This window comes from Triticum urartu, chromosome 7A (genome assembly GCF_056163025.1).
Source record: "Triticum urartu cultivar PI428250 chromosome 7A, HENAU_Tu73, whole genome shotgun sequence".
NCBI classification, from domain to species: domain Eukaryota; kingdom Viridiplantae; phylum Streptophyta; class Magnoliopsida; order Poales; family Poaceae; genus Triticum; species Triticum urartu.
This window is the reverse complement of record NC_141879.1, coordinates 753,224,036-753,248,117: the sequence shown is the minus strand read 5'-3', so window position 1 is coordinate 753,248,117 and position 24,082 is coordinate 753,224,036. Positions and strand designations below refer to the sequence as shown.

The window sequence follows — 24,082 nt, the reverse complement described above, 5'->3', positions numbered from 1 at the left end:
CGAATCCGCTCCAACTAAAGTGGGAGAGACAGACACCCGCCAGCCACCTTATGCAACTAGTGCATGTCAGTCGGTGGAACCGGTCTCACGTAAGCGTACGTGTAAGGTTGGTCCGGGCCGCTTCATCCCACAATACCGCTGAAGCAAGATAAGACTAGTAGCGGCAAGAAAGTTGACAACATCTACGCCCACAACAAATTGTGTTCTACTCGTGCAATAGAGAACTACGCATAGACCTAGCTCATGATGCCACTGTTGGGGAACGTTGCAGAAAACAAAAATTTTCCTACGGTTTCACCAAGATCCATCTATGAGTTCATCTAGCAACGAGTATTCAGATTGCATCTACATGCCTTTGTAGACCGCGAGCGGAAGCGTTCAAAGAACGGGGATGAGGGAGTCGTACTCGACGTGATCCAAATCACCGGAGATCCTAGCGCCGAACGGACGGCACCTCCGCGTTCAACACACGTACGGTCAGCGTGACGTCTCCTCCTTCTTGATCCAGCAAGGGAGAAGGAGAGGTTGAGGAAGAAGGCTCCAGCAGCAGCACGACGGCGTGGTGGTGGTGGAGCAACAGTACTCCGGCAGGGCTTCGCCAAGCTCGTGACGGAGGAGGAGAGGTGTTGGGGAGGGGAGGGGCTGCGCCTTGGATGTGTCCAGCAGCCCTCCCCTCGCCCCTCTATTTATAGGGGAAGGGAGAAGGGGGCCGACCCCTCTAGATGAGATCTAGAGGGGGGGCGGCGGCCAGGGGGAGGGGACTTGCCCCCCAAGCAAGGGGGGCGCCCCCCTCAGGGTTTCCCCCCAACCCTAGGCGCATGGGCCCTAGGGGGGAGTGGCGCACTAGCCCACTTTGGGCTGGTTCCCTTCCTCATACAGCCCATAAGGCCCTCCGGGAGAGGTGGCCCCTCCCGGTGGACCCCCGGAACCCCTCCGGTGGCCCCGGTACAATACCGATATGCCCCCGACCCTTTCCGGTGACCGTATGACAACTTCCCATATATAAATCTTTACCTCCGGACTATTCCGGAACTCCTCGTGACGTCCGGGATCTCATCTGGGACTCCGAACAACATTCAGTAATCACATACAAGTCTTCCTAATAACCCTAGCATCACCGAACCTTAAGTGTGTAGACCCTACGGGTTCGGGAGACATGCAGACATGACCGAGACGGCTCTCGGGCAATAACCAACAGCGGGATCTGGATACCCATGTTGGCTCCCACATGCTCCTCGATGATCTCATCGGATGAACCACGATGTCGAGGATTCAAGCAACCCCGTATACAATTCCCTTTGTCAAGCGGTACGTTACTTGCCCGACACTCGATCGTCGGTATCCCAATACCTCGTTTAGTCTCGTTACCGGCAAGTCACTTTAATCGTACCGTAATGCATGATCCCGTGACCAAACACTTGGCCACATTGAGCTCATTATGATGATGCATTACTGAGTGGGCCCGGTGATACCTCTCCGTCACACGGAGTGACAAATCCCAGTCTCGATCCGTGTCAACCCAACAGACACTTTCGGAGATACCTGTAGTGTACCTTTATAGTCACCCAGTTACGTTGTGACGTTTGGTACACCCAAAGCACTCCTACGGTATCCGGGAGTTACACGATCTCATGGTCTAAGGAAAAGATACTTGACATTGAAAAGATCTAGCAAAACGAACTACACGATCTTGTGCTATGCTTAGGATTGGGTCTTGTCCATCACATTATTCTCCTAATGATGTGATCTCGTTATCAATGACATCCAATGTCCATAGCCAGGAAACCATGACTATCTATTGATCAACGAGCTAGTCAACTAGAGGCATACTAGGGACATGTTGATGTCTAAGTATTCACACATGTATTACGATTTCCGGATAGCACAATTATAGCATGAATAAAAGACAATTATCATGAACAAGGAAATATAATAATAATGCTTTTATTATTGCCTCTAGGGCATATTTCCAACATCAAAACGGGATAAAAACGGACGGAGCTTATTTTTGGAATATTTGGAAAATTCCGGAAGAAAAATCCACGCGAGACGGTGCCCGAGGTGGCCACGAGGCAGGGGGGCGCCCCTGCCCCCCTAGGCGCGCCCCTGACCCTTGTGGGCCACCCGTAAGGCGGTTGATGCCCTTCTTCGGCCACAAGAAAGCTAATTTTTGGTAAAAAATCACGGCGAAGGTTTCAGTCCAATCGGAGTTACGGATCTCCATATATATACGAAATGGTGAAAGGGCAGCAGGCCAAAACGCAGAAACAGAGAGAGACAGATCCAATTTCGGAGGGGCTCTCACCCCTCCCATGCCATGGAGACCAAGGACCAGAGGGGAAACCCTTCTCCCATCTAGGGAGGAGGTCAAGGAAGAAGAGGAAGAAGGGGCCCCTCTCCCCCTCTCCTCCGGTGGCGCCGGAACGCTGTCGTGGCCACCATCATCATCACCGCGATCTTCACCAACACCTTCGCCATCTTCACCAACATCTCCATCACCTTCCCCCCTCTATCTACAGCGGTCCACTCTCTCGCAACCCGCTGTACCCTCTACTTGAACATGGTGCTTTATGCTTCATATTATTATCCAATGATGTGTTGCCATCCTATGATGTCCGAGTAGATTTTCGTTGTCCTATCGGTGGTTGATGAATTGCTATGATTGATTTAATTTTCTTGTGGTTATGTTGCTGTCCTTTGGTGCCCATCATATGAGCGCGCGCGTGGATCACACCCTAGGGTTAGTTGTATGTTGATATATAGGACTATGTATTGGAGGGCAAGAGTGACAGAAGCTTCAACCTAGCATAGAAATTGATGCATACGGGATTGAAGGGGGACCAATATAACTTAATGATATGGTTGGGTTTTACCTTAATGAACGTTAGTAGTTGCGGATGCTTGCTAATAGTTCCAATCATAAGTGCATAGAATTCCAAGTAAGGGATGACATGCTAGCAGTGGCCTCTCCCACATAAAACTTGCTATCGGTCTAGTAAAGTAGTCAATTACTTAGGGACAATTTCACAACTCCTACCACCACTTTTCCACACTAGCTATACTAACTTTATTGTGTCTTTATCTAAACATCCCCTAGTTTTTATTCTCACACTCTTTATCTTCTTGCAAACCTATCCAAAAACACCTACAAAGTACTTCTAGTTTCATACTTGTTCTAGGTAAAGCGAACGTTAAGCGTGCGTAGAGTTGTATCGGTGGTCGATAGAACTTGAGGGAATATTTGCTCTATCTTTAGCTCCTCATTGGGTTCGACACTCTTACTTATCGAAGGAGACCCGGCCAGAAGCGCGGTACGCAGGCAATCCGGCGGGCTCTTTTGAGGACCCGAAACCCCACACGCCTGGGAGGGACCCCGTCAGGGGGTGCGGCGGCTATGGGCTGCCCTAGGTCGACCTGACCGCCCCTAGGGCCTCGAGGTTCGCCGCCCTGCAACAACAAGAACGAACGAAGAACGAGGAAGAAGAAGGACACGGGGGAGAGATAAAAGTAAAGGTAAAAGTGGAAGATAGATTTGTTCGATTGTGTGTTGTTGTTCAATCGGCCGTCACCACTCGTCTATATAAGAGGCGGATGGACTTCCCGTACAAGAAAAGGACTTGCCTTGTCGTCCAAATCATCAAAATCTAGCCAAATTCGGACTTTTCACGACTTCCGGCCCGGATGATCCAGCCTAGCCCAGTTTTCTGACAGCAGCTTACTGTTTTGGCTCTAGAATCTACATACGACCTCGGATTTGGACGTTTTTATGTCAAAATCAACCGTCTCGACGAGATGCACAACTTTCATGTTGAACACTTTGCGATCTGAGGCCATTTTGAGGGTGTTTCGGGCCGTTTTTTAAAGTCTGCAGCAGAAAAACTTGTCCGGACGTCCGGACGATTGCCCGGATCATCCGGGACTTGACCCAGATCATCCGGCTTCAACTTTTAGTTTCTGTTGTTTGGGTCAATTTTTCGTCCCCTGGCCGGATGATCTGGACCCTGGTCCGGATGATCCGGCCATACAGTGTTGCAGCACACAGTTTTGACTGTAACTTTTGCATACGACCTTGGATTAAGACGATCTTTATATCAAAATCGTCCGTTTCGACGAGGCGAAGAAATTTCATGAAGATACTTTTTCCATACGAGACCACCTTAATAAGGTTCCATACCATTTTCTAATCTAATGTCAACACAGGTAACTCCGAAATTGCCATATCTTTTGCACTTGAGCTCCGTTTTGGTCCATCTTCATATTTATTCCGATCATCTTGAAGAGGGCCATCAATTGGTGACATGAACTCATAATTTTAACCTCATATCCTTATCGCCTCAAGTCACTGTTTGCGATCATGCCATTTTCGAGCGTCAACACCAACTTTATACTAACTTTGTACTAAAGTTAGTACAAAGTTGAGTCATCTATTTTCGATAAAATGGAGGGAGTAGATGATACTCCCTCCGTTCGGAATTACTTGTCGCAGAAATGGATGTATCTAGACGTATTTTAATTCTAGATACATCCATTTTCGAGACAAGTAATTCAGAACGGAGGGAGTAGATGATAGATACCTCACAAGAAACCGGAGGGAGTACAAAAAGTCCTCTCCTTAATAACGCCAGTTTATCATCCATGCGAGCGCATGGGCAAATTAGTCAAGAAAAAAATCCAGCGGGCCTCTCCTTGGTATGAGCAGAGAAAAAAAAGAGTCGGAGGGAGTACAGAAAGAATACCTCAGTCTCATTTACTCGGAGGTAGTACCTGTCCGTCGCGTGGATCTCAGATCTGGGCATGTGACACCACGATGAGCCATTAGCAGCAGCGCCGCCGCCGCCGCCGCCTCCACCTCCACAAAGCACACCGCAGAATTTACCGAGCAAGAGAGAGAGGCATGGAGCTCGCGACGGGGGCCATGGGAACCCTGCTTCCCAAGCTGGACGAGCTCCTCGAGGGGGAATACAGGCTGAAGGGTCCGAGGAGAGAGCTCAGATGCTTATATACAGAGTTGGCGCCCATGGAAGCTGCTCTGGTCAAGATTGCGGAGGTGCCGCCTGATCAGATCGACGAGCAGGTCAGGCTCTGGGCCGATATGGTCATACAGGTGTCTTATGATATGGAAGACGTCATCGACAAGTTGGTGCTGAGGTACATCGGGAACGACTCTCACACTGGCGGATTCAAAGAGTTCTTTAGGAAGACAGCTCGCAGGCTCAAGACCTTGGGGTCTCGTCAAGCGATGGCCAGTCAAATAAGATCCACCTCAAGAACGCAGTGCAAGAGGTGGCTGCACGGCGTACTAGATACAAGATCGAAGGTGCTGTTGCCAAACCAGTTGCAACAACATCCACCGTTGACGGCACTGACTGGCTGGCCATATCTGATGACCACAGACAACTCGTTGGCGTACAAGAAACAAGTGACGGGATAATCAAGAGGCTGATGTCAGATGGGGGTAACAATCAGCAGCAAATCAAGATACTCTCCATTGTCGGGTCTGGAGGACTGGGCAAGACAACTCTTGCCAAAGCAGTGTACCATAGGATGTCAGCGCAATTCGATTACACAGCTTTCGTTTCGGTGGGTCGTAATCCTGATCTGAAGAAAGTTTTCAAAGACGTTCTGCTTAAGATCGACAAGGAAAAGTATTCGGATTTCAGTACTGAAGCAACAGTGGAGATGTGTATTAAAGAAATCCGAGAGCTACTTCAAAACAAGAGGTATGCACCACCCACCCTAGTATATATTCAACCATACAATTTCTCTGACCAATAGAGAAAATTGGTTGCTGCCCCTCCGATTATTTATTTTCATGTTCATTTGTGCATTGGCATTTTTGACGATGCTGGTACAGCCCGTTACTATGCCTTCTTCTTCTTTGCTGTACACTCTGGCTAGTTTTTTCTAATCTATAACTATTGCGTTCACATGTGAATAGGTACTTCTTAATTTTCGATGATATATGGGATATACAAGCATGGGAAATAATCAAATGCACTTTGGTGGATTCCAATATTGGAAGTATAGTAATCACAACTACTCAGATTTACACTGTCGCCCGAAATGCCGGTGATGTTTACAAACTAGCGCTACTTTCTCATGATAATTCTGAAGAATTATTCTATAAGAGATTATTTGGTGGTAAAGTAAAACTCCCTGATGAGCAAACTCAGGTAATTCAGAAACTTCTGCAAAAATGTGGCGGAGTACCACTAGCTGTCATTACAATAGCTAGTTTGTTGTCCAGTACACCAAAGGAGGACTGGTACAAGCTGTACAATTCTATCAATTCTGGGGCTGCAAATGGAACTGATGTTGAGAACCTAAGAAATGCAGTTTTGTTAAGCTATTATGATCTACCTATTTATCTAAGGGCTTGCTTATTGCATTTGAGCATATTTCCAAAAAATTATATGGTCAGAAAAGATACTTTGATATGGAAGTGGGTTGCGGAAGGTTTTATCCAGGAGGAATCAGGAGTAGGGTTATTTGAGATCGGAGAGCGATACTTCAACGAGCTTATCAACAGAAACATGATCCAACCGGTAGAGATCTCACATAGAGGCATTACAGTTGGTTGTCATGTCCATGATATGATGGCTGATATAATTTGTTCCATGGCACATGAAAGACACTTTGTTGCCCTATTGTATCGTAACGAGCAGCAGCACACATCTACGGAAGTTAGAGCTCGCCGGTTAGCCTTCCATGGGGAAGGTGTGGAAGAGCATTATCCTCTGGCTTACATTGACATGTCAATAGTGAGGTCATTTAACGCCATCAGGTGTGATGCAACTATGATGCCATCATTGGCAAGTTTTGAAGTGTTGCGTGTCCTCACTATAGAAGACTGTAGCAACTTTCAGCTGGAAGGTAATGCTTATAGCCTAGAACCTATCAGAAAGTTACTTCATTTGAGGTATCTGGGACTATGGAAAACTCCTGTTCATGAGCTTCCAGAAGTAAAGAATATAAAACATTTGGAAGTACTGGACCTAAGGCAAACTGGGATACCAGAACTGCCGGAGAGTGTTAGTCTGCTTAGAAGACTCAAGTGCCTGCGTGCTGACGGTGGTTCAACAAGAGTGCCTGATTGGATTGGTAGCCTGACATGCCTGGAAGAATTATCATTGAACGATGTCAGCAGTTGTCCAAACTTTGTGAAAGAGGTGAGCAAGCTGACAGAGTTGAGGGACCTAAAGGTTTGGATCCGTTGGTTGGATGAGAGGTCAAAGAAAGCTCTGGTGAAGTCTCTTGGCAATCTGCAGAAAATCCAAGTTTTGCATCTTGATGGTGGATTGTGGATAGAGGATGCGGAATGGGAAGGATATGTGCCCCCTCGACAACTCCGCTGTCTAAGCCTAAGGACCAAATCATCAAGACTGCCGAGATGGATTAAGGACTCCTTTCTTCCGAACCTCTCCCACTTATCAGTGGATGTAAGGGTTGTGGAGGCGGAGGATCTGACGATTCTTGGGAGTTTCCCAGAGCTCATGACTCTCGAGCTGTTCGTGCCCAACACCGTCTCACTCCTATTCGAGGGCCACCCTGGTAGTGCATTCCCCAAGCTGAGGCACTGCTACACCTCTGGAATGCTCAGGTTCCTACTGGGAGCTGCTCCACGACGTGAATCTGTCCATTTCAACGTCAGTTTGTCGGCCTTGAATGGTGCCAGTTTTCAGTGTGGTTTCTTGGGAAACCTCCCTTGGCTTATGGAAGTCAGAGTTGAAATCTTCCACTCAGACGTGGAGGTGTACCGTGCCAAGGAGGTGGAGGAAGCGCTAATGCTCGCTGTTGCAGTACATGGCAACCGTCCTACACTTCATGTCAGCAAATTTGAACTGTCCTTGAACGAGGTAAGTACAAATGATGTACGCCTCTGCTTTACCATACATATATACAATGCTCATTGTTACATGGCTAGCTAGTATTGACGATTTTCCTCTACTTGATTTAAGCAGGATACCGAGAAAGAAGAAGATGACATCGAGTTGGAGGAAGAAGATGAGGAGGACTGGTAGTCACCCACTGCCAAGGCGACTTAGCTGAAGAAATCTGCCTGCCTTCTGGTACGCAGCTCATCTGATCTTTTTTATTTATTTACCCTGATCACATGCTCCCATAAAATAAGTCTATTTTGTATACACTGAACACTTACATGTAGAAACGTACACTACACCTTGTTATTACCACCCTCCCCGTGCTCTTGTCGCGAACTTGTGTACTGTCCTGTCCTGCCAATTACACTTGATAAGGTTAAATGTGGTCAGAGCAGACATCTTTGCGCATGTAGCAAAGAAATATTTTAGCTTCTAATGGAATTTTAGTTTTTCAGTTGCCTACATAGAATTGAACAAAAGCTATCCATTAAGATGTAAAGTTTCGATATTCATCTCCTTCTTGTGTATTATTAATATTCAACAGGCATATGGCTTTAAAATTTAAATGCTCTGGTTTTGAAGCTTTAGGGTGTGTAATGCCAGATTAAGTGGTCAGAGAACTGCATTCTAGTGGTAATAACTTGACTTAACTCCTCTATTTATATTTATTTTTTGTAGGCTGGTACTAGAAGACTTCTCCTGGCATGCATGCATCCAGCTGGAAGATAACATCTCACTGAGATTATCACATGATTGGTGGAAAAAAATTTAGAGGAAAAATTGGTGGAAAATCGTCATTTGTGCTATTAAAATGGAGCCATTTGTGCTGCCAGGTGGAATATTGTTCTTCACCTGTATGATGGCACTCTATTCCCACTATTGTATTTGTATGAAATCTGTCTAGAACCATTCGGTTATTCTACTTGTAATTTATTTCTGTGTAGAACCATTTCAATTCTGCGGTTCATGAGTCGTCATGTTTCTTTATTTCCTCCCCCCTTTTTGTCTTGGAAGAACAATCTTATGAAATCTGGTGCCCTGTCACTCTGTTCTTTGATTAATGGTAGACACCATTTTAGTGTAGCTTCACTCTGTTTTTTACCTGGTGCTTTGTCAAAATGTAACTTTTCTTCAATTGGTAATTTGGATGGAGCGGAACTGAAGAATCTTCCAAACCAAATCTGCCTACTGTTCTCCATCATGGCGGGGTTTCAACTCACTAGTCATATCTGATTTTATCCAGAAAATTTGTACATAAGCAGCATGAGCCAAAGTCAGAATGGAAATATAGCTGTGTGGTGATGCTGATGATCCCAGTAAAGGAATGCCGATTTATTCTACTTTGTATGGTCCCTTCAACAGGGTCCTCTTTGCCTTGTAGGATTTTAAAACACAGGGAAAAAGGGGAAATGCATGCATATTAAAATGCTCCCTCTGTTCATAAACAGAATTATTAGAAATACAACAGATTTAAGGTCCCAATGGAAACCTACAATTTACAGCACCATTTGGAGTATATCAAACAGATCCAAAGCAGGAGCACCACTCAGCTGTGATACTCGTTGACAATCAGAGTATACTTCTTTGATGATGTGTTTGATGATGACCTTTTCTTCAAATCATCCACCATCGTCTTCGTAAGTTCACTAGCTTTGTCATCAACTGTTAAGATTACATCCTGGAGCTTCTTAAGTTTGTCCATGCCATGAACACCTTCCAACCTTTTGAAGCGGAGTTCAAGCCTTCCGAGCAGCGGTGTACCCTTCTCTGAGAAGTTGAGTGATGGAAGCAGAGGCACAAATACACGAAGCAGTTTTAACTTGATGAATCCTCCATCTGGGAAAAAGATCTCTCCTCTTGAGTCAGATTTGTTTTTTTCGAGAATGGCTGCCATATCAGGATCCTTATTTGCGTCACTGATTGAAAAGGTCAGGGAAAACAGAGAATCTAGCTTGCTTAGGAGCGCCAGATTATCTGTCCGGAGAGCTGTCGCCGAAAGAGTTAATTTGATAAGTTCACTGAGACGCGGAAGCCATTCTGGGATTTTCATTAACTTGCCTGACAGCTCAAGACTTCTCAGGTCCAGTGGATGGGATGTCATAGAGTCCAGGGTGTTCAGGAAATCAGATGACTCGTCATCAATTATAAGACTTTGGAGTGAATAGCCGCTGAGGTACTGGATAGAGGAGAGTAATTCCTCGAACATCTTAACATCCTTGTGGAGCTTGTAAATGGCCAGCTTCCTCAACCTGGTGAAATGACGAAGGTCTGATGCAGCAGTTGACCCTTCGATAATCTCAATGCCTGATAATATGCGTAGGCCTTTCATTGTTCCCTTGACATCCTTGGGAAGTTTCAGAGTTTTCCTTGTCCTCTTATCTCCACCAAGTATGTTATTTATTCGTTCCAGCTGACTGATACTTTTCGGGAGCTCTTGAATCTCCGTCTGCCTTACATCCAGAGTTTCCAAATACTTGAGATTCCCGATGTTTGACGGAAGTTTGCTGATATCTGTTGCTCGGAGGCTCAGATACTTGAGTAGAGTCATTTCACATATGTCCGAGACACTCACATGGCTTGCCTTAAAACCTCTGCAGCCTTCGAGGTCTAGCACTTGCACTATTCTGGCCTTGAATGATTTGAAACGCAGCTGCTCAAGGCTCCCAAACACAGTCAGTGATCGCACATGAGACAGGTTCATGCTATCTGCTTTTTTTGCATGTTTGGAGTCACTGTTGTGGAGAGAAAGCCTGCGGACTTTGTTGCTACGTGTTGTCATTGACCAGTAGCCACCAACCACAGTGACGAAATCCTCTTCGCCTGCCTTGGACATTATGTACTCAAGGATCATGTCATGGACCTGACAGGTCTTCACCCTCCCATCGCTGCTGTGCTCTACAGGCCGAATTATCTTCCTTTCAATCAGCTGATTAAAGCATGTCTCTGCAACATCCTCAACACTCAAACCCTGCTTCTCACTTACAAAGCCTTCCGCGATCCATCTTCTGATCAACCGCTTCCTACTAAATTTGCGACCCTTAGGGAAGATGCTTAAATACAGGGAGCAAGTTTTGAGGTCACTAGGCAAATCACTGTAGCAATAATTGATTATCCTCATAAAGTCCTCCGGTTTACGACATTTTTCTGGCTCTGGAAACAAAGAGTTACAGACATCAGTCCATGCAGTCTCAGTACTCAGCGGCTTGGATGCCACAAGACCTGCCATTGTAACAATAGCCAATGGCAAGCCGCCACACATTTCCCAAATTCTCTCTGGAACATTGCTCCCACTTGGTTGATTGACTGCAGTATGCTGGCACTCCAACAGGCTCTCCTTAAACAACTTTTTAGACTCATCACCAGAAAGAACATTAATTGGATAGAGATAATCGGCGTCTTCGCGAGTATAACATGCTGTGGCTCTACAGCTTGAAACCGTGTAGTCACAATTATTCTGCTGCCTTTATCATTTCGAGGAAAATATTTCTTGATAGTCTGCCAGGTAGGTGATGACCAGACATCATCAATTAACAGCAAGTACCTGCCAAAGAATAAGAGAAGAAAATGCATCAGAAGAAAATGCCAGGTAGGTGATGACCAGACATCATCAGATGGCAGGAAGTCCTAAGCCATGCTAGGAAGTGTTGGGAGGAAGTGGCAGCACAATAATTGCCCGGCTTGTAGTTGATACTACTTAGTAGAGATCAACGTCAAGGTACCAACAGCTAGTTAGTTTCCTCCTTTGAATTGGTGTCTTACAGTATTCTTATGGATAGGGTCACTATATTTAACTCTAGTGTAGCTTTTACAGGAAAATAAATTATTTCAAACTTTAAACTAAAAAAACAGCATGCTGAAGGTTTGAAGCCATTGTAACTTTTGGTGCTCTTGAGTTACCTGCTTCTATTTAGGAAAAAAAATCAGGTCTAGAATCTAGATGGTATATTATTTTACAAGATAGCTGAATTGTGTGTGTGTGTGTGTGTGTGTGTGTGTGTGTGTGTGTGTAAAGTGTGGCACCCCCATTGGTAGAATCCAAGACCCATCACTGGTCTAGAATATAAATGGCATATTATTTTTACCTAGTTATATTTAGTAAAAATTTCCAGGTCTAGAATCTAGATGGTGTACTATTTTACAAGATAACTGAATTTTTTTTTTGTGTTTGTGTGTAAAGTGTGGCAACCCTTTGGTAAAATCCAAGCCCCGCCACTGGTTAGCATAATATGATTATTATGCTGCAGGGGTTATGCTTCCTGAAGTGCAAAGGAGAAAAAAGGAACCTACAGAAATAAACTTATACCATCAAAACATTTGCAAATGATTCCAACTGAGAGTTCCATTATAATAAATTAGAGTTTGAAGGTGGAGTGTAGCTTTCTCAAACACCCTCAAGTAGATCCGCTATGGAATGATTAATTGTTTGAAGTCAGTATCTCAATTCCCGAACTTGACTAACATATTTTTTTCATCTGCCGTTATAACTTGCTCGCACCAGATGGAATGTATATATATTTTTACCTTTTTTCTTCAATTATTGTGGGATTTTCTATGGAGCCTAATTAGTACAGTGGTAGATTTAATTTTTCTTAATGGGGGAACAGGCAGAATGGGACTAGCAAGTACTCCCTCTGTCCGGAAATACTCGTCGGAGGAATGGATGTATCTAGATATGTTTTAGTTATAGATACATTCATTTTTAGGCATTTCTCCGACAAGTATTTTCGGACGGAGGGAGTAGCAAGTAGCAAATCAATTCAAACTGTGTCCACAAGAGTGAAATGGTGAAGCAAGAAAGAACAGGTACACGATACCTTTTTGTGTTGAGGTAATTCTGCAGCTCTGTTTGTATTCCTTCATGCTTTTGGTTCTCCTCTTCTTGGTTTCGGGCCGGGGATAAAATTCGGCTCAATATGCTTTTGAGAATTGATTTATCCCTGGACAAGGTATCCGGGCTACACTGGCCTTGATGCTCTTCGCTGCCAGCCTGCGGCTTGACTTGGCTAATTATGTTCATCAGGACCTCGTCAGGTTCAGAGTTCTGAGACACGGTGACCATTGCGCGGTGCTGAAACTGATCCCCAAAGTTGCGGTAGAGCGACTTGGCAATGGTGGTTTTCCCCACCCCACCAAATCCAACAATGTACAGCACCCCCAGCTGCTTCTTGCCATCATCATAGCCGATCCACTTCTCAAGGCGACCCAAGTCCTTCACCCCCACAGGCTCCTTGATGCTGATGAGCTGCCGGGTCGTCGCCTGATGCTCGGCGGCGAGGTATCCGGTGGCGCCGCTGGAGCTGCTCTTCTTCTTGCTGTTCTTGGGGTCGCGGACGCCGTATCTGCCGCGGCGCTCGCCCACATTCTGCGCCCGCTGCTTGAGCTCGGCAACCTGAACAGCGATGCTGCGGCGGAGGGACGCCGTCTGGATCTCGTACAGCACCCCCCTGACCGTGGAGAGCCAGCTGCTGCTCCGGGGGTCCGGGCGGAGGCCGTGGGAGAAGTCGTCGACGCAGTCCTCAATGTCGAAGGAGACCTCGCGGACCTGCTTCATCCAGTCCACCGTCTGGTCGTCGTGGCCGTCGGTGCCGCCGGCGCTGAGGTTGCTGAGGAAGGCCTGCATGCTGGCGAGCTCGTCGTTGATGAACTGGATGTCGCCGCGGACGCCGCGGATCAGGGCGTACTCGTCCGCAAGAAGCCCGCCTAGCTTGGTCAGCAGGGACTTGATGGTGGCTCCGGAGGCGCCCACGGCCAGCTCCATTGTACACCGCCGCCGCCGGTAAAGTGCGGTACCAACTGACCACTCTCGATCTTCAGCTAGCACCTACGCAGTAGCTCTCCATGGAAATCCCAGATCGCGGTCAAGGCCATACATCCTGGCCCTGAGGGGGAAAACAAGATCTTGACCGTATTAGAACTCGATTGACCCGACATTTCTCTTCTTGATTGAAGAAAATGAGAGGGAAGGAACAACGTACCGTCGGGCGGAGATCCAAGTGTCAGAAGAGAGCTAGCGGCGGCGGCCACCGGACTTCAAAACTCAAAACGACGACGACGGCCGCGGCGCCGGTGGATCCTAGGGAGGACGGGGAAATGAACAGGGAAGACGACGGCCGCGGTGCCGATATTTTTGCTGTGAAATAAAATGTCTAATTTACCCTCGTCAATTGCACACTCCGTGACTGATCATCAGCAAAAACCATTCCCCACCCCCAAATAAGAGCATCTACATTTCAAACCCATCCCAAGCGCCCGGATGGACGGTCTGGTTAGTGACTGGTTAAGAAAATCCGTTCCAGACGGACACCTTGAACACCGAGCTGACCGGCATCGCTCATAACCAAAACAAATATGAGGCAGACATGGGCATGCCCGAGCGCGACCGCCACATCAGGCTGACGGCCGGGTCCCCCACAAAAACACTAAAAAACTTGGCGGTCTGGAATTTCGTCTCCTCCACGCTCCGGCGGGTTGCGTAGTGCCCCAACAAGGCTATTTAAGCCGGCCGCCGGCACCGAAACCCTAACATCCACATTTTTTCCCCGTCCGCGCCAAAGAACTTACTCCGAAATGTCCTTATAAATGATGATTGAGACAAGATTCCGCGTTTCTATAAGCCATACCACTTTGTTAATGGTTTATTATATAGTACTAGGAAACATGCCCATGCATTGCAATGTGAGAAAAAACATCACACCCTATAACCCAAAAAAGTATGGCTCAAGACCCACCCCTCCACATGTCTACGCCTCTATTTCAACACCACACCATAATGTCTTAGCTTATCCTCCTTCTCATGCTTGCCGACATTGCTCGTGGTATTCACCTAGTCACAACGTCTCTGAACATGCCCAATCCCAAGGAGATAAGCTCGGCCGCTACATTACACACATGTCACTGACTTGCGCCATTGCAAAAGAATGTTTAAACCTTAAAAATACTAATCTCATTGAGAAAAATGTGAGGGACACCATCCGCGAGTTACTTCCTAGCACAGCGTCTCCGCTTCGAAGGATATGTTTGTTGCCATGAATTAGGGTTTGATGGGTCCAGGAAGTGTGATAATAGATAGATAGATGTTGGGTTATTCGGGATGCCAATTCGAGACATGGGTTATGTGGGTGTATGAGTGAACTGTTGGCAATAAATGGATTTCTTTGGAAATGGACACATCAACTCCCACTAGTAGAAAACAGGGCTTTGCTTGGGGCCTGGTGATGACCCATAAGTATAGGGGATCTATCGTAGTCCTTTCGATAAGTAAGAGTGTCGAACCCAACGAGGAGCAGAAGGAAATGATAAGCGATTTTCAGCAAGGTATTCTTTGCAAGTACTGAAATAAGTGGTAACAGATAGTTTTGTGATAAGATAATTTGTAACGAGCAACAAGTAACAAAAGTAAATAAAGTGCAGCAAGGTGGCCCAATCCTTTTTATAACAAAGGACAAGCCTGGACAAACTCTTATATGGAGAAAAGCGCTCCCGAGGACACATGGGAATATCGTCAAGCTAATTTTCATCACGTTCATATGATTCGCGTTCAGTACTTTGATAATTTTATATGTGGGTGGACCGGTGCTTGGGTACTGTCCTTACTTGAACAAGCATCCCACTTATGATTAACCTCTATTGTAAGCATCCGCAACTACAACAAAAGTATTAAGGTAAACCTAACCATAGCATGAAACATATGGATCCAAATCAGCCCCTTACGAAGCAACGCATAAACTAGGGTTTAAGCTTATGTCACTCTAGCAACCCATTATCTACTTATTACTTCCTAATGCCCTCCTCTAGGCCCAAAAAATGGTGAAGTGTTATGTAGTCGACGTCCACATAACACCACTAGAGGATAGACAACATACATCTCATCAAAATATCGAACGAATACCAAATTCACATGACTACTAATAGCAAGACTTCTCCCATGTCCTTAGGAACAAACGTAACTACTCACAAAGCATATTCATGTTCATAATCATAATCAGAGGGGTATTAATATGCATAAAGGATCTGAACATATGATCTTTCACCAAGTAAACCAACTAGCATCAACTACAAGGAGTAATCAACACTACTAGCAACCTACTAGTACCAATCCCGGACTTGGAGACAAGAATTGGATACAAGAGATGAACTAGGGTTTTGAGAGGAGATGGTGCTGGTGAATATGTTGATGGAGATTGTCCTCTCCCTATGAGAGGAGCGTTGGTGATGACGATGGCGATGATTTCCCCCTCCCAAAGGGAAGTGTCCCCGGCAGAACAGCTCTGCCGGAGCCCTAGATTGGTTCCGCCTCGTGGCGGCGGAGTCTCCTCCCGAAAGGTTGCTTCTTATTTTTTTTTCTTCACGAAAGACCTCATATAGCAGAAGATGGCCATCGGAGAGCCAACATGGGGCCCATGAGGCAGGGGGCGCGCCCAGGGGGGTAGGGCACGCCCCCACCCTCGTGGCCAGGTGGGTCCCCCTCTGGTGTACTTCTTCCGCTCAATATTTTTTATTATTTCCAAAAATGAGTTTCGTGGAGTTTCAGGACTTTTGGAGTTGTGCAGAATAGGTCTCCAATATTTGCTCCTTTTCCAGCCCAGAATTCCAGCTGCCTGCATTCTCCCTCCTTATGTAAACCTTGTAAAATAAGAGAGAATAGGCATATGTATTGTGACATAACGTGTAATAACAGCCCATAATGCAATAAATATCGATATAAAAGCATGATGCAAAATGGACGTATCAACTCCCCCAAGCTTAGACCTCGCTTGTCCTCAAGCGAAAGCCGATAACGATAAATATGTCCACATGTTTAGAGGTAGAGGTGTCGATAAAATAAAATACGGACATGAGGGCATCATGATTATTTTCATAACAGCAACATATATAGATATTGTCATATGATTTCTTATGCTCAAGCAATAATATTATTCACAATGCAAAGTATGAATCAAAAACTTTATTGAGAACCAACAAACTATAATATCAGTCATTGAAGCAATTGCAATTTATCATAACATCAGAAAGAGTCTATGTTAGAGCTTTCTAGCAAGTCCACATACTCAACTATCATTTAGTCCTTCATAATTGCTAACACTCACGCAATACTTGTGGTTACGGAGTTTTAATCGGACACAGAGAAAGATAGGGGCTTATAGTTTCTCCTCCCAACCTTTTACCTCAAGGGTGATGTCAACAATAATAACTCATGCTAACCCATATCCAATTAGATATATATACCAGGATCTTCCAACATCCTGTGCTTGCCAAAGGATAAAAGGTAAAAAGGAAAGGTGAGGATCACCATGACTCTTGCATAAGATAGAAGATAATAATAAAAGATAGACCCTTCGCAGAGGGAAGCAGAGGTTGCCATGCGCTTTCAGGGTTGGATGCACAAAATCTCAATGCGAAAGAACGTCACTTTATATTGCCACTTGTGATATGAACCTTTATTATGCAGTACGTCGCTTTTATTTCTTCCACATCACAAGATCGTATAAAGCTTATTTCCTCCACACCAATCAATCATACATATTTAGAGAGCAATTTTTATTGCTTGCACCGATGACAACTTACTTGAAGGATCTTACTCAATCCATAGGTAGATATGGTGGACTCTCATGGCAAAACTGGGTTTAAGGGTATTTGGAAGCACAAGTAGTATCTCTACTTGGTGCTGAGAATTTGGCTAGCATGAGGGGGAAAGGCAAGCTCAACATGTTGGATGATCCATGACAATAAACTTTATCTCAGATATAAGAAAACATAACCCATTACGTTGTCTTCCTTGTCCAACACAACTCTTTAGCATGTCATATTTTAATGAGTGCTCCCAATCATAAAAGATTGCCACAATAGTATGTTTATATGTGAACCCCTCTTTCCTTATTACTTCCTATGAATTGCAACGATGACCAAAGCTATGCTTGTAAACTCTCAACAATTTTTAATCATCATACTCTTTTTGTGTGAAGTCATTACTCTCAATAAGATCAATATGAACTCTTTATTTCTTTTTATTCTTTTCTCTTTTCTTTTATTCACTCAAGATCATGGCAAAATAATCAAGCCCTTGACTCAACACTAATATTTATTATATAGCTCACGGACTCGATTACATAGAGAGATCATAAAGCAAAAACTCAAAACTAGATCATGCCAAAACTTTATTCTACTAGATCAAGATACTACTAATAGGATCGAACTAAGAAAACGGTACATATAGGAGATGTGATGGTGATACGATACCGGGGCACCTCCCCCAAGCTTGGCAGTTGCCAAGGGGAGTGCCCATACCCATGTGGTTATATCTCCTTCGCTGGTGAGGAAATTAGTGATGATGATGGGTAGTCGCACATCGAGCGTAAGAGGTCCTCCAGCTTGCGGATAATGCCCTTGAGTGCAACAATATGCTCATTCAACAAAATATTTTCACATGTGAGATACTTATTTTGTATGCGAGCTAACTCAATCATCTTGAAAGCTTCGATCTCAGTTGGGGTAAGAAGGTTATGATCAAGTTGAAGGCTGTCTTCTGCTGCCGGAGCTTGATCCTCCATGGCCTTCTTGATCCCTTCATCCTTGTTGATCTCCATGGGTTGTTCCCTCTTCAGCTATATCTTCATTAGCCAAGCATCATTGTCACCATTGTTGGAGGAGGGGGACGACATGATGCCTGGCCTTGACAACCCTGACAGAGAACAGCTCGAAACAAAAATAGAGGATAATTGCGTAATACAGGAGTCAAAACCTTCAGGAGAATATATAATGAATTTTTTACCGACCAAAATACGTATCATGCAAGAAAACGGAGTCCGGAGAGCACACGAGGTGCCCACGAGGGACTACTTCTTATTTTTTTTATTTTTCTAAATATTCCAAAACGGAGAAATATTGCCTTAAAGTTTGTTTTGGAGTCGGTTTACTTACCGTACCACATACCTATTCCTTTCGGAGTCTGGAACGTTCCGAAAAGTGTCCCTTATGCATTCCTCCAGGGTTACGGTTTCAATAATATTGGTTTCAACATTTATAGGCTTACCTGAGATATAATGTTTGATTCTTTGACCGTTTACCACCTTCGGATTTGTGCCTTCAAAATTGTTGATTTTTATGGCACCGGAACGATAGACCTCACCTCCTCGATAACGTAGGGTCCTTCCCATTTAGAGAGAAGTTTTCCTGCAAAAAATATTAAACGAGAGTTGTATAGCAATACATAATCACCTACATTAAACTCACACTTTTCTATCCTTTTGTCATGCCATCTTTTAACTTTTTCTTTAAACAATTTGGCATTTTCATAAGCTTGGGTTCTCCATTCATCAAGTGAGCTAATATCAAATAACCACTTCTCACCGGCAAGTTTGAAATCATAGTTGAGCTCTTTAATAGCCCAATATGCCTTATGTTCTAGTTCGAGAGGTAAGTGACATGCTTTTCCATAAACCATTTTGTACGGAACATACCCATAGGATTTTTATAAGCAGTTCTATAGGCCCATAATTCATCATCAAGTTTCTTGGACCAATTCTTTCTAGACCTATTGACAGTCTTTTGCAGAATTAATTTGAGCTCTCTATTACTCAATTCCACTTGACCACTAGACTGTGGGTGATAAGGAGATGCAATTCTATGATTAACATCATACTTAGCAAGCATTTTGCGGAAAGCACCATGAATAAAATGTGAACCACCATCAGTCATTAAATATCTAGGGACTCCAAACCTCGGAAAAATAACTTCCTTAAGCATTTTAATAGAAGTGTTATGATCGGCACTACCAGTTGGAATAGCTTCTACCCACTTAGTAACATAATCAACAGCAACTAAAATATGTGTATATCCATTAGAGGGAGGAAAAGGTCCCATATAATCAAAGCCCCAAACATCAAATGGTTCAATGACAAGTGAATAATTCATAGGCATTTCTTGACGTCTACTAATATTTCCAATTCTTTGACATTCATCACAAGATAAGACAAACTTACGGGCATCCTTGAAGAGAGTAGGCCAATAAAAACTGGATTGCAATACCTTATGTGCAGTTCTATCTCCAGCGTGGTGTCCTCCATAAGCTTTGGAGTGACACTTGCGTAGGATCTGTTCCTGTTCATGCTCAGGTACACAACGTCTAATAACACCATCTACTCCTTCTTTATAAAGATGTGGGTCATCCCAAAAGTAATGTCTCAAATCATAGAAAAACTTTTTCTTTTGCTGGTATGTGAAACTAGGTGGTATAAATTTAGCAACAATATAATTAGCATATAATCAGCATACCACGGAGAAGTACGAGAAGTATTTATGACATTTAGTTTCTCATTAGGAAAGTGCTACCTCTTGAGCACTGCGTTGGATTTCCCCGAAGAGGAGAGGATGATGCAGCAAAGTAGCGTAAGTATTTCCCTCAGTTTTTGAGAACCAAGGTATCAATCCAGTAGGAAGCTTCACGCAAGTCCCTCGTACCTACACAAAAACAATAGCTCCTCGCAACCAACATGATTAGGGGTTGTCAATCCCTTCACGGTCACTTACGATAGTGAGATCTGATAGAGATGATAGATAATATTTTTGGTATTTTTACTATAGAGATGCAAAGTGAAAAGTAAAAGGCAAAGTAAAAAGCAAAGCAATAATAAAGTGATGGAGATTGATATGATGAGAATAGACCCAGGGGCCATAGGTTTCACTAGTGGCTTCTCTCAAGAGCATAAGTATTCTACGGTGGGTGAACAAATTACTGTTGAGAAATTAACAGAACTGAGCATAGTTATGAGAATATCTAGGCATGATCATGTATATAGGCATCACGTCCGTGACAAGTAGATCGAAGCGATTCTGCATCTACTACGATTACTCCACTCATCGACCGCTATCCAGCATGCATCTAGAGTATTAAGTTAAAAACAGAGTAACGCTTTAAGCAAGATGACATGATGTAGAGAGATAAATTGATGCAATATGAAATAAACCCCATCTTATTATCCTCGATGGCAATGATACAATATGTGCCTTGCTGCCCCTTCTGTCACTGGGAAAGGACGCCGCAAGATCGAACCCAAAGCTAAGCACTTCTCCCATGGCAAGAACTACCAATCTAGTTGGCCAAACCAAACGGATAATTCGAAGAGACTTGCAAAGATAACCAATCATACATAAAAGAATTCAGAGAAGATTCAAATATTATTCATAGATAGACTTGATCATAAACCCACAATTCATCGGTCTCAACAAACACACCGCAAAGAGAAGAAGATTACATTGAATAGATCTCCACAAGAGAGGGGGAGAACATTGTATTGAGATCCAAAAAGAGAGAAGAAGTCGTCTAGCTAATAACTATGGACCCGAAGGTCTAAGGTAAACTACTCACACTTCATCGGAGAAGCTATGATGATGTAGAAGCCCTCCGTGATGACGGCCCTCTCCGGCGGAGCTCCGGAACAGGCCCCAAGATGGGATCTCGTGGATACAGAAAGTTGCGGCGGTGGAATTAGATTTTTGGCTCCGTATCTGATCGTTTGGGGGTACGTAGGTATATATATAGGAGGAAGGAGTACGTCGGTGGAGCAACAGGGGGCCCACAAGGCAGGGGGCGCGCCCCCCACCCTCGTGACCGCCTCTTTTGTTCCTTGGAGTAGGGTCCAAGTCTCCTGGATCACGTTCGGTGAGAAAATCACGTTCCCGAAGGTTTCATTCCGTTTGGACTCCGTTTGATATTCTGTTTCTCCGAAACACTAAAATAGGCAAAAAAAACAACAATTCTGGGCTGGGCCTCCGTTTAATAGGTTAGTCCCAAAAATAATATAAAAGTGGAAAATAAATCCCAATATAGTCCAAAACAGTAGATAATATAGCATGGAGCAATCAAAAATTATAGATACGTTGGAGACGTATCAGAAAGCTATCATCAATGGGTAGTTGGTCATCAAGAACATTCTCTAACCTAGACAAGTTGTCTGCAACGGGGTTCTCAGCTCCCTTTCTATCAACAATATGCAAATCAAATTCTTGTAGCAAGAGAACCCATCTAATAATTCTAGGTTTAGCATCTTTCTTTTCCATAAGATATTTAATAGCCGCATGATCCGTGTGAATAGTTACTTTAGAATCAACAATATAAGGTCTGAACTTATCACAAGCAAATACAACTGCTAAGAATTCCTTTTCAGTAGTAGCATAATTTCTTTGAGCATTGTCTAGAGTTTTACTAGCATAATGAATAACATTTAATTTCTTATCAACTCTTTGCCCTAAAACAACACCTATAGCATAATCACTAGCATCACACATAATTTTGAAGGGTAAATTCCAATCAGGTGGCTGAACAATAGGTGCAGAGATCAATGCTTTCTTAAGTATTTCAAATGCTTCTACACAATCATCATCAAAGATAAATGGTATATCTTTTTGTAATAAATTAGTCAGAAGCCGAGAAATTTTTGAGAAGTCCTTAATGAACCTCCTATAAAATCCGGCGTGACCAAGGAAACTTCTTATACCTTTGATGTCCTTGGGACATGGCATCTTTTTAATAGCATCAACCTTGGCTTTATCAACTTCAATACCTCTTTCAGAAACTTTATGCCCCAAGACAATACCTTCATTAACCATAAAGTGGCACTTTTCCCAATTCAAGACAAGATTAGTTTCTTCACATCTCTGCAAAACTCGATCAAGGTTTCTCAAGCAATCATCAAAAGAGGATCCATAGACGGAAAAGTCGTCCATGAAAACCTCACAAATCTTTTCACAAAAGTCAGAGAATATAGCCATCATGCATCTTTGAAAGGTAGCAGGTGCATTGCATAAACCAAAAGGCATACGTCTATAAGCAAAAGTTGTTGGGGAACGTAGTAATTTCAAAAAAATTCCTACGCACACGCAAGATCATGGTGATGCATAGCAACGAGAGGGGAGAGTGTGTCCACGTACCCTCGTAGACCGAAAGCGGAAGTGTTAGCACAACGCGGTTGATGTAGTCGTACGTCTTCACGATCCGACCGGTCAAGTACCGAATGCACGGCACCTCCGAGTTTAGCACACGTTCAGCCCGATGACGTCCCTCAAACTCCGATCCAGCCGAGTGTTGAGGGAGAGTTTCGTCAGCACGACGGCGTGGTGACGATGTTGATGTTCTACCGACGCAGGGCTTCGCCTAAGCACCGCAACGATATTATCGAGGTGGATTATGGTGGAGGAGGGCACCGCACACGGCTAAAAGATCAAACAGATCAATTGTTGTGTCTTTAGGGTGCCCCCTTGCCCTCGTATATAAAGGAGCAAGGGGAGGAGGTGGCCGGCCAAGGAGGGCGCGCCAAGGGGGGAGTGAAGGGAGAAGGAGAAGAAAGGAAGGCCCCCCCTCTCTAGTCCAAGTCGGACCAGCCCATGGGGAGGGGTGCGGCCACCCTTTGGGGCCTTTCTCTCCTTTTCCCGTATGGCCCATTAAGGGCCAATACGAATTCCCGTAACTCTCTGGTACTCCGAAAAATACCCGAATCACTCGAAACCTTTCCGATGTCCGAATATAGTCATCCAATATATCGATCTTTATGTCTCGACCATTTCGAGACTCCTCGTCATGTCCCCGATCTCATCCGGGACTCCGAACTACCTTCGGTACATCAAATCACATAAACTCATAATATAACCGTCATCGAACTTTAAGCGTGCAGACCCTATGGGTTCGAGAACTATGTAGACATGACCGAGACACATCTCCGGTCAATAACCAATAGCGGAACCTGGATGCTCATATTGGCTCCCACATATTCTACGAAGATCTTTATCGGTCAAACCGCATAACAACATACATTGTTCCCTTTGTCATCGGTATGTTACTTTCCCGAGATTCGATCGTCGGTATCTCAATACCTAGTTCAATCTCGTTACCGGCAAGTCTCTTTACTCGTTCCGTAATACATCATCCCGCAACTAACTCATTACTTGCAATGCTTGCAAGGCTTATAGTGATGTGCATTACCGAGTGGGCCCAGAGATACCTCTCCGACAATCGGAGTGACAAATCCTAATCTCGAAATACGCCAACCCAACAAGTACCTTCGGAGACACCTATAGAGCACCTTTATAATCACCCAGTTACGTTGTGACATTTGGTAGTACACAAAGTGTTCCTCCGGTAAACGGGAGTTGCATAATCTCATAGTCATAGGAACATGTATAAGTCATGAAGAAAGCAATAGCAGAATACT

At 44.4% G+C, this 24,082-nt stretch overlaps 2 protein-coding genes across 2 annotated transcripts; one reads left to right on the top strand and one right to left on the bottom strand.

Annotated features, from left to right (window-relative positions):
• Positions 1-4,653: 4,653 nt before the first annotated feature.
• On the top strand, positions 4,654-8,941 carry LOC125524923 (disease resistance protein RGA5). The gene is given in 5 exon segments (XM_048689947.2): positions 4,654-5,260; positions 5,263-5,720; positions 5,939-7,856; positions 7,962-8,069; positions 8,559-8,941. Coding segments are annotated over 4 exon segments (2,802 nt in total). The 5' UTR covers positions 4,654-4,894; the 3' UTR covers positions 8,022-8,069; positions 8,559-8,941.
• Positions 8,942-9,282: 341 nt separating this feature from the next.
• On the bottom strand, positions 9,283-14,099 carry LOC125524922 (disease resistance protein Pik-2). Its single transcript, XM_048689945.2, is given in 4 exon segments — positions 9,283-11,283; positions 11,286-11,421; positions 12,695-13,759; positions 13,856-14,099. Coding segments are annotated over 3 exon segments (2,937 nt in total). The 5' UTR covers positions 13,639-13,759; positions 13,856-14,099; the 3' UTR covers positions 9,283-9,426.
• Positions 14,100-24,082: the final 9,983 nt, after the last annotated feature.